This window comes from Polyodon spathula, chromosome 9, assembly GCF_017654505.1.
Source record: "Polyodon spathula isolate WHYD16114869_AA chromosome 9, ASM1765450v1, whole genome shotgun sequence".
In the NCBI taxonomy this organism is placed as follows: Eukaryota; Metazoa; Chordata; class Actinopteri; order Acipenseriformes; family Polyodontidae; genus Polyodon; species Polyodon spathula.
Window position 1 is genome coordinate 539,253 of NC_054542.1, and position 10,339 is coordinate 549,591.

The following is a 10,339-nucleotide window of genomic DNA, read 5'->3' on the forward strand; positions in this document are numbered from 1 at the left end:
AAAAGTGTAAAGAAAAGGGCATTTATGTCAAGATATGTTGCTAATTATCACCCATGTTTTTGCTGTGGTGTATATTATTGCTTTGATGAAATATGTTTTAGTTTTCAGTAAACTGTTCGACAAAGATGCATGCATCCACTCTATTAGAATGCACCAAACTAAAAAAATGTAATAAACAGACACCAATAAATCACTGAATATGTTGATGAGACACTGCAGCTTTAAATTGGGCATATATTGAAAATGACATCAGCAGGGTGGGGGTGAGGTGTAATGTGATCATGTGACAATTAACTGTCCTGTAAATTCCCAGTAGTTTTATTCAATTACCAGACAGTCTGGAACAAAAACACCACGTTTTTAATGAATCAACAAACAGTGTAGCAGGCAGTGAAGCAGAGCTGACAGTATAAAGGTTTAGATTTTCACAAGAAGAAAACGTTTATGGAACTGTTGTGATTTGCTGTTGGGATAGATGCTGATTCCATGACACCGAGATTTACTGAGTAAATGTAATTTCTTTCATTCTGTTAAGAAATGACATTTGCTCAGTAGTCACAAATCACTGCTGTCTGGCAGTTCTGGAGCTGTATTTCAAACATTTACAGTGGCTCTCAAAAGTATTCACCCCCCTTGGACTTCTCCACATTTTATTGTGTTACAACATGGAATCAAAATGGATTTAATTAGGAGTTTTTGCCACTGATTAGCACAAAAAAAGTCCATAATGTCAAAGCGAAAAATAAAATTGTTCTAAATTAATTACAAATATAAAACTGAAAGTAATTGATTGCATAAGTATTCACCCCCTTTGCTATGACACACCTAAATAAGCTCTGGTGCAACCAATTGTCTTTAGAAGTCACATAATTAGTTGAATGGAGTCCACCTGTGTGCAATTAAGGTGTTTCACATGATTTCAGGCTAAATGCACCTGTCTCTGGGAGGTCCCACAGTTGGTTAGGATATTTCCTAACAAAAACTACATCATGAAGACAAACGAACGTTCAAAGCAAATCCGGAATAAGGTTCTTCAAAAGCACCAATCAGGTAGGATATAAGAACATTTCCAAGGCATTGAATATCCCCAGAAGCACAGTGAAGTCCATTATTAAGAAATGGAGAGTATGGCACAACTGTGAATCTGTGTAGAACAGGCCATCCTCAAAAATTGAGTATCCGGGCGAGAAGGGCACTAGTCAGGGAGGCCACCAAGAGGCCTATGGCAACTCTAAAGGAGTTACAGTCTTCCACGGCTGAGCTGGGATACACTATGCATACAGCAACAATAGCCCGGGTGCTTCACAAAACTGGCCTTTATGGGAGAGTGGCAAAAAGAAAGCCATTGTTGAAAAAACTCACATCAAATCTCGGCTAGAGTTTGCCAGAAGGCATGTGGGAGACTCTGAGACCAAGTGGAAGAAGATTCTATGGTCTGATGAGACCAAAATAGAGCTTTTTGATTGTGATGTTTGGCACAAGTCTAACACTGCACACCATCCTGAGAACACCATCCCTACCATGAAGCATGGTGGTGGCAGCATCATGCTATGGGGATGCTTCTCTGTGTCAGGGCCTGGAAAGCTTGTGAAGATAGATGGCAAAATGGATGCAGCAAAGTACAGAGAAATCCTGGAGGAAAACCTGCTGAAGTCTACAAGAGACCTGGGACTTGGGAGAAGATTCATCTTCCAGCAGAACAATGACCCCAAACATACAGCCAAAGCCAGACACGAGTGGCTTAAAAACAAAAAAGTCAATGTGCTGGAGTGGCCCAGTGAGAATATGTGGAACAAGTTGAAAGTTGTTCACCAAAGGTCCCCATCCAACTTGACAGAGCTTGAGCAATTTTGCAAAGAAGAATGGGGAAAAATTGCAGTGTTCAGATGTGCAAAGCTGGTAGAAACTTATCCAAATAGACTCATGACTGTAATTGTTGCCAAAGGTGCCTCTACCAAATATTGACTCAAGGGGGTGAATACTTATGCAATCAATTATTTTCTGTTTTGTATTTGTAATTAATTTAGAACAATTTGTAGATTTTATTTTTCACTTTGACATTATGGACTTTTTTGTGTTGATCAGTGGCAAAAACTCCTAATTAAATCCATTTTGATTCCATGTTGTAACACAATAAAATGTGGAAAAGTGCAAGGGGGGGTGAATACTTGAGAGCCACTGTATAACTAACGGCTCTGTTAAAACAAAATCTATAAATAACAGTAGCCTACTATATACTGTAGAATGCTCGATAGGTCTCAGTGATCGATTTGATTTTATTGGTTTGTGAAGGAAAGTCTGATTATCACCAAGACCCATTATGTTTCCTATATACTATAGGATGCACCTTCATGATCTCATAAGAATATTTAAATTGGAATACACAAAAATAGTTGCTATGCCATCATGATCCTACAAATACCTCAGCTGTTTGTTATCAAACTTGTCCCTTTGAAAAAGGTATGTCTTACCAAAACGTATCGTAGACACTGCTCCAAACTAAGGAATACAGAAATATGTATAACATGTATGTGTACGTAGTCTCTCATCAAAACTCATTTCCAGTATATATGATTGATGTCAGGCATGTATTACTGCCTGATCCTAGCAGGGTCAACAATAGGACAGTTACAGAAAGTAGCACCAGTTTATGTTGCATTGTTTACATATTGCCATCAAGTAATGTTTTCTGATGTCTTTTCTCCATGTATATAGTTTCTCCCACCTGAAATTTTCATAATCCCTACAAATTATTTTGTAGATGTTTTTAAAGGATATTTGTTTTTAAAAGCACATCACAGAAACAGGAATACATTGTTCAATTACCTTTTATTTAGTATAGAAGAGCATTTTCAATACTACACAGAGAAGAGCAGACTCACCCATATTTTTAGGATTTGTAAATTGGTCCATGCAGACCTGTTTCATGTGAAACAACAGCTTTGCTGTACAAAGATGCACACTGCAAACTTAACCAGACAAGACAAACAAGAATATAATTGTCATGAACTGTTTCTGTGAATATATCTTTCAGGAAGACAGACCAGACTGCAACAGAAGCCGTACAATTCACATTTCGACAACAATCTTTAGTTTGCTTAAAATACATATTACCAATTTAGTACCTAACATTAAAACACGTAAAAAAAAAAGAAAACAGAACATGGTGAACACATAAATGAAAGCAGACAACATTAACTGAACAACCACTTCTCCCCCTCCCTTTCATCAGTTAAAGGATAACACTCCCAAAACCCCTTTTTACTGCAAAACAAATGGTTCCTTAGTGGCCCAACCCCTTCACAAAAATTCAGCCACCAAAACCAAAGGGCGGTCTTTTGATGCATAGATTGGGTTCAAAACCAGGATGGCACAAGACATCTTGCTAGCTTTCTGTAACACTAGCGGTAAATACCCAGTTGTAATATTTGCAATATAACCACCATTAAGAGTAAATCATTGGTCTGCTAACCCTTTGCCCATTACAGTATAGTGTTACATCAGAGTTTTTGTTTCTTACATTCTAATTTCTCTCCTTCTCATGCATTTTTCTGTCCTTACAATGCTAGTTCTTGCAGTATTTTACATTTTTTATGCAAATTACAACCATCAGGTTTCAGACTATAGAATGAACAGCATAGATTGTGTATAAAAGAATAATTACTGTGCAAAGACATATCTCTAATGAGAAAAACCTTCAAGCGTGGGTTTTTTCATTTATATTAGTTGATCTGTTAGTGTGGTGCATTAAAGTTCTTGTTACTTCCGCAAGCCAGTTAAATTGTACATAAATACCAACATAAAAAAGGGACCATTGTGTTGATTACACAAGAGACAATCTGGGACTCATTTCGTCTGTTGCAGCACACAACCTTGCGACCTCTTGTAGCGCAGGGTTCTGCCTGTAGATGTAGGCATTAGCTTCACCATCCAAGCCAGCCAGCTCCGCCAAAGATGAAACACAGGGATCGTGGTCCATCAGCATCTCTGGAAGCCGATAGGACATGCGGTTGATTCTCCGGGAGCGTCGCACAGGGGTTAAGAACTTCAGATCCTTTATAGCACTTTTACTTCCTTCACCCTGAATCCTCTTCTTTACACTGAGGGAAAAACAAGAAGTTATTAAGGTAATACTGCGACTGTTTCAAATCCCATGCCACAAAAAACAAAACAAAAAGGGTTTGATTTGATCAAACTATACCGCAGAAGGATAAGCCAGAGATGGATTTTATGAAACTAGGGAAGACGCTGAATTTCAATAACCATTTTATTTTAGGGTTAATCAAGGATAAGTCGTGTACAATGTGGTTTTGGTGGTCTCTTGGTCACTTAGGAACCATTTGTTTTGCAGTAAAAAGGTGTTTTGGAAGTGTTATCCTTTAACTGACGAAAGGGAGGGGGAGGAGTGGTTGTTCAGTGGCAGACATTGTTACCAGGGGTAGCCACAATGAATAGGAAGGACTCGGCAACACAACATCATGGCCTTCAAACATGAAATCGTTCGCTCTGCTGTTTGTTGTCTCATATGCAATCCAGTGTACTGTAGGCAGGGATGGAGATCGCACTGAGCAAGTAATAGGATAAACAGCACCCCCTGGTGGCAATGTGTTTTCAAACTAAAAACAGAATCCTGTTTCCTGCAGTCCAGTGAATGCTTTCCCTGAACAGTTCTCCTGTGCAATAATCAGTATTAAAAGTTATTGCTGTCCAAAATGGCCTAACAAAAAACAGGCCACAGTATGAAAAGGAGAGAAATTAGAATGTAAGAAACAAAAACAATAGAGAAAAAGATGCATTTATGAGCGAGTTGGTGTTTAAAAAATGGTACCCTATTTTAGGCTGTCTTATAAGAGGATGGCATATTGGAGTACAGTACAGGTGTAATTATTCTGGGTTCCTGGCACATTTTGTAATGGATATTGCACAACATTCGATAAAAACAACTTACCTTTGCAAGTAGGGTGTTGTCTTTACGTTGTATTTAACCACAGAAGCAGTCGCAGTATCTTTTCCAGGAGTTTTCATTGCCAGGTCGTGTGTTTTCTCATCTATCTCTTCATCCTCATCAGATTCATTCTCTTCTTTGCACTGCTTCTCCACTTTCAAGGTGTGCTTCTCTGCCTGGGCTGGACTCTGGGAGTGAGGCTCCAGTTTCAGGTCTTTCTCTTCAGCTTTCACAGAGTCTTTCTGATCCATCCCAGTGCTCTCCTCGCTCTCACTGCCTCCTCTCTGTCCATCTGTGAAGAGGTCATACTATTATGACTTCTTGTATCTCATTAGTACAGCATCCTTCAGCCTGGTTTTCTTTTTTTCCATGATTTTTCACCTTGACTCATGAGAGGCCAATCAACCACAACACATTACTCCCTATGCTGTAGGCAAATGGACCCCACCTGAGCCTCATGATCCCCTTTTGTGGTACTCATAGAAAACTATGTGGGGGTCCTATTCCCATTAAAACTACCAGTAAAATCTATCCAACTTTCCTTCTCTCCCTTGTTTTCTTTCACACCTCCTTTTTAATACCTTTGGGAAACGCCCCTGTTCTTGCTCAGCACATTCCAAGAATTCCAAATAATACTCAAGTGTTTATCTCGGCTGGGAACAAGTTGATAAAAATCAACCGTTTTGGATGGGTGTATATAACCATTGGGACCATGTATCTGCTCAAACCTGTGGGCACTAGCAGCAGTCAAATACAGTCTAAAAGTAGAAGGCTTGGTTTTCACTCACCAGTATTGGATTTTGAAGTAGTCAACATATCTGCTAGTGCACAACATAACTCGTCAAGTGGCTGAAAAAACGGGAAACAAATGGTGACAGAATTAGTCTTCGTCCAACTCACAAAGCTGTATATCAAACTGTATCTAGCAAGTTCCAAATTGCACACTAAGGGGGTAATGGATGTAATTGTGACAAAGTGCCCGCCCCTGTGTGTATTTTCTGTTATATGTTGCGTGTGGTGTGTTAAATGTTGGTGTAAAGTCACTGGTACACGGGATATAAACGGTTCTGTGTAACACGAGTGTTTAAAATGTGTATTTGTATTTAGGCACGAGGATTGCACAGCACTTCACGTGCAAGTAAAATGTGAGCACGGGGAATTGCACTTTATTAATTCACGTGCAGTTGTACCATGACTCCAATTGAATGATTGACTAGCAATCGAGTCTCGGTACAGCTGCATAAAAGCAGCATGTTTTCACTCACTCGAGGTTGTTCGGTGAGTGGAGAACGGGATTGGAGACGGAGGTAATTGTAATCGTATTTAAAATATCTGCTCACCGTGTCTTGTGTAGTGTTAGTCCGTTTTGTTTATCTCTTTTTTGTTTTGGCAAATGTGCAGTGTCCTTGTATTTGTGTTTGTTACAACCTTTTTATTTTCTGCTCTGTTTATTTATTAAATGCTGAGCGAAAGCATTCGCTCAGCTCCACCAAACTCTAATTCTCTCTGTTGCTTATTTCCTGACTCTGGTCTGACATCACCCACTCTGGCCGTCTGTGACAAATTTTAATTATTTGAAGTTATTCAAGCTGTATGACTTTGAAATTGAATTGCAGTTTCTGCACTATGTGTGTGCCAGCTTAGTTAAATGTACAGCGCAGTACTCTGCCCTTTCATTTTTAATATATACACCTGGGAGTTCTTACCTCATTAGTTTCCTCAGCTAAAACAGGCAGATCCTGTTCATCGTTATCGTCCATCTCCATAGTTGTATTTAATGAAGTTATTGGTTCTTTTTTGGGAGCCTGCTTCAGGGTGGCACCCGCCTGCAGTACCATGGATGGTCTCTTCAGAGTTTTGCCTTTTGTAGCCAACCACTCAGCCAGCCTTAATCTAGAAACAACGGTTACTCAAGAAGGTTAGCAGTAGTTTTCACGCTCACTCGTAATATATTTATTCACAAAAAAGAAAAACCTGCCATTAAATACATAAATAAAATCAAGCTGTGCGAATTCAAGCAGTAGCACAATAGTAAAACACTTTAATATACAAATTGTTTTCAATTACAAACTCCTGTTGACATGGATTTGAACGAGTTAAATAAAATTTGATTTTCATGAATCCAATCAAGACAGTAGTAATAAAAAAAAAAAAACATGCATTTTTAGAGCAATAGTAACTAACAAAACAATTCCAGAAATCTCAGCCATTTCACACTTTCAGCTAGATTAGTCTCAAACGAGCAGTTTTAAAATAAACATGTTACAGCACACTTGTATTTTAATTTTAAAACAAGATTTTCCATCCCTTATTCTTGTGTTATCTGTTTGCACTTGCACTCGGTCATTTCATCAGCGTCTTCTGGGTCAAAGCATTTCAGTCAATCGAGGAAGCAGACGATTGGTTATTTACAGGAAACAGGAAAGAAGCCGGGGTGGGGATAGTGTCACTCTCCAGATGAAATGACCCAGTAAGTACAAGGCAGACTAAAAGCATGGCTTGTAAAGTTTTCTTTAACTTACAGTATAATCAAATATCATGTTTTAAAATGCACACGTTTGCTAAAGTGTGTTTTTCAAAATTGCACATTTGAGACCTATAGATTGTTATCAGAGACACTACATGGAACTATTTTGTTAGCTGCAATTACTTTAAATACATTTAAAGTACCACTGACGTTTTCTCAAATCAACTATCAATGCTTACCTGCGCTCTTCTGCGGTTTCTTTTTTGATCTTGTATTTACTGCTTAGGACAGTGTTCGATGGCTTTCCTCTATTTTGACTTGAGGCCTCAGAGGTCTTGGGGTTCTCTTTTGGCAGAGAGTCATTTTTCTTCATCGTCACTGGCAACCTTGGCTGTGGCGCGGGACCTGCGGTGCTACTGCTAACCGGCCTGCTAACAGCCAAAATGTTGGTTGCTTTAGGCTCCTTCTGTTGGAAAACATTTCCTCCTAAGGGCAGTTTTGCGATTTGCCCTTTTTGCACGTTTGTAGCAGTCGACTTGGCTGCCTGGGCAGAGGTTGTTGGGGCATCAATCCCTGGCTTCTGCACTGAAGCTTTCCCATTGCTCGCTGCATTCGTTTTCTGTGCAATTGGTTTAGAGGCAACAGCCTTCACTTCAGGTTGAGTCTTCTCTTCACCAGTAGTTGCTGGCTTCCTAAAAGAGCTGACTTTTGATTGGACAACCTTGCCTCTGTAGGCACCCAAGACTGGTTTGGAGGCACAGGGCACAGCGGGCTTTGGGTTGGCACTCTTCCCCTCAATGAGCTGCTTCTGCTGATTGTTTCTATGAGACAGGAAAGAGTAGCTCAGGGTTGTACGTCTCCTCATTTCAGCAGGATTTTTGAACGCTGTGTTTCCCACTTGATTTCCTTCATCCACCTGCCTATGTGAATCTCCACCTTCCTTCTTCACAGGCGCTTCTTTGTTAACTGCATGGTTGGAAGACTGCATGGGCTCCAATTTTACCGCTTTTTGTTTTGGGGGTTCCTTAACGGTAGGTCTGTTCCATTGCTTTTCTGGTCTGGTATTTTCTTTATTGACCTAACAGTAATGAAAACATACCTTTTATAATGAATGGTTACACACACACACACACACACACACACACACACACAGTACAAACCTTAGCCTATGTGGTGGGAAGGTTCTGTATAATGCATAGATTATTATTATGTCTATGACTGAGCTAAGGCCAGTGCTGGGGAGGTAAGTGAATGCAACTGCAAAAGACCAGCTGTCTTCACCATCAGCATCCAATGTTTGTGAATGAAGACCCTTATTTAAAACACCAGATTCATTTTAAATCTATACGCTAACATACAAAATGACAGAACAAAAATGCGTTAAAGGGATTCAAAGAAACATACCGCTTTAGTATTAGGTAGTCTATTAGCGGTGTGGTCTCGCTGGATGTGCTCCTTCATCCTATAAACAGGAAAAAAAAATACAGTATCTTCATCTGAATTTGAACATTGAGAAGAGATCCATGCTACGCTTACGCATTGCTTTGTAAAGCCATAATCATTACAAGATTTTGAAACCGAAGGAATTATATATATATATATATATATATATATATATATATATATATATATATATATATATATATATATATATATATATATATATATATATATACATACACACACACACACACAAACCACAAACATATATGTATGTATATCTATATATATATATATATATCTATATATATATATATATATATATATATATATATATATATATATATATAATATATATATATATATATATATATTAAACAACAAAAAAATGGAAAATTAAATCGTTAAAATATGATACCTAAAATAGTTATAACACTCACCTTGGGTTTGTGTTCTTTAATTGTGACTCCATCTTTTGAAGATTTTTATCTGAAAAAAATTAAGGTTCACGTGTTATTTGTAGACCAATGCACAAAAACTTAACATAATGCTAAATAATAGAGAGTATCCTGCGGTAAATTGCTAAAGTGAACACCAACTGAACATATGAACAGGTGTGTTATACAGTTTCAGTTTGGTCAAGAATTACGTGATCAAAACGCCGCAGTGTCTTTTCTACTGTTCCATTAAAATTGTCATTGATCCATGTGCTATAATAAAGCCTCGAAATGTGTTTATTCATGTGGCTATTACATCATGACAGGAATGGAACAACGTCTTGTATGTTCATCACGTGTTAACTCGTAACTGTATTCGAATTTCGGCAGGACACCATATAACCATTAAACACTATTCATACTTATTTAAAAAAAAACAAGCAAAAAAATGTTACTTACCGTAGATCAATTTACCAATACTGTATATTCACATCAATCACAAGCATATTTTGTGGCAGTGCACTTTATTTTAAACTGTAAAACACGACCCCTCTCAGGTTTCTCTGTAAACCCAATCCGCCGCCACAGAAATACACGATTCAATAGTTGAGTTTACTAGTAATAATTTCAAACAGTCATCTAAATTAACCATACCTTTGACTGTCGTCTCCGTTTTTAGCTGGTTAGCAGGTGCAATGCTGAAATATTAATTCCGATACTGCTAATTCCCAAGTTACACACAGCTTTATTTCTCCACCCTGAACCAACAACGTTCTGCGTTTGATTTTCGCTCCGATCACACTGCTTAGCCGTTGATTGGCTATGCCCGTTTCCAAACAAATCAAACTGACCAATGAAAAAGCTTGGAGGTTTTTCAGGCGTGTCCCAATAAAAAGAGGACTGACCAAAATTACAGTTTGAATTTTAAACCATAATAAAAACACTGTACTTCAAATCCCATTCGTTTCTGCTATCAACAGCAACATTAAATACAGTTATTCAAACGCTTAAAATAAGTTAAATCCGTTATATTATGGCATAATGCATATC

General features: G+C 38.3%; 1 protein-coding gene across 1 annotated transcript; it reads right to left on the reverse strand.

The window, feature by feature from the left end:
- Positions 1 to 2,812: 2,812 nt before the first annotated feature.
- LOC121321350 (cytoskeleton-associated protein 2-like) lies at positions 2,813 to 10,073 on the reverse strand. The gene is made up of 8 exons (XM_041260248.1): positions 9,944 to 10,073; positions 9,293 to 9,341; positions 8,817 to 8,874; positions 7,652 to 8,490; positions 6,652 to 6,838; positions 5,734 to 5,794; positions 4,949 to 5,237; positions 2,813 to 4,100 (listed from the first exon to the last, which is right to left on the reverse strand). Exons 2-8 carry the CDS (start codon positions 9,322 to 9,324, stop codon positions 3,824 to 3,826), a joined length of 1,743 nt encoding a protein of 580 aa, XP_041116182.1. The 5' UTR covers positions 9,325 to 9,341; positions 9,944 to 10,073; the 3' UTR covers positions 2,813 to 3,823.
- Between the last annotated feature and the right edge of the window lie 266 nt (positions 10,074 to 10,339).

Bases quoted from the DNA above. Each gene is read 5' to 3' on its own strand.
- LOC121321350 (XM_041260248.1), bottom strand. From the start codon at position 9,324: ATGGAGTCACAATTAAAGAACACAAACCCAAG. The intron at 8,875-9,292 runs GTGAGTGTTATA...TCCTGTTTATAG, and splicing joins TTAAAGAACACAAACCCAAG to GATGAAGGAGCACATCCAGC. The intron at 5,795-6,651 runs GTAAGAACTCCC...CCGTTTTTTCAG, and splicing joins TAGCTGAGGAAACTAATGAG to CCACTTGACGAGTTATGTTG.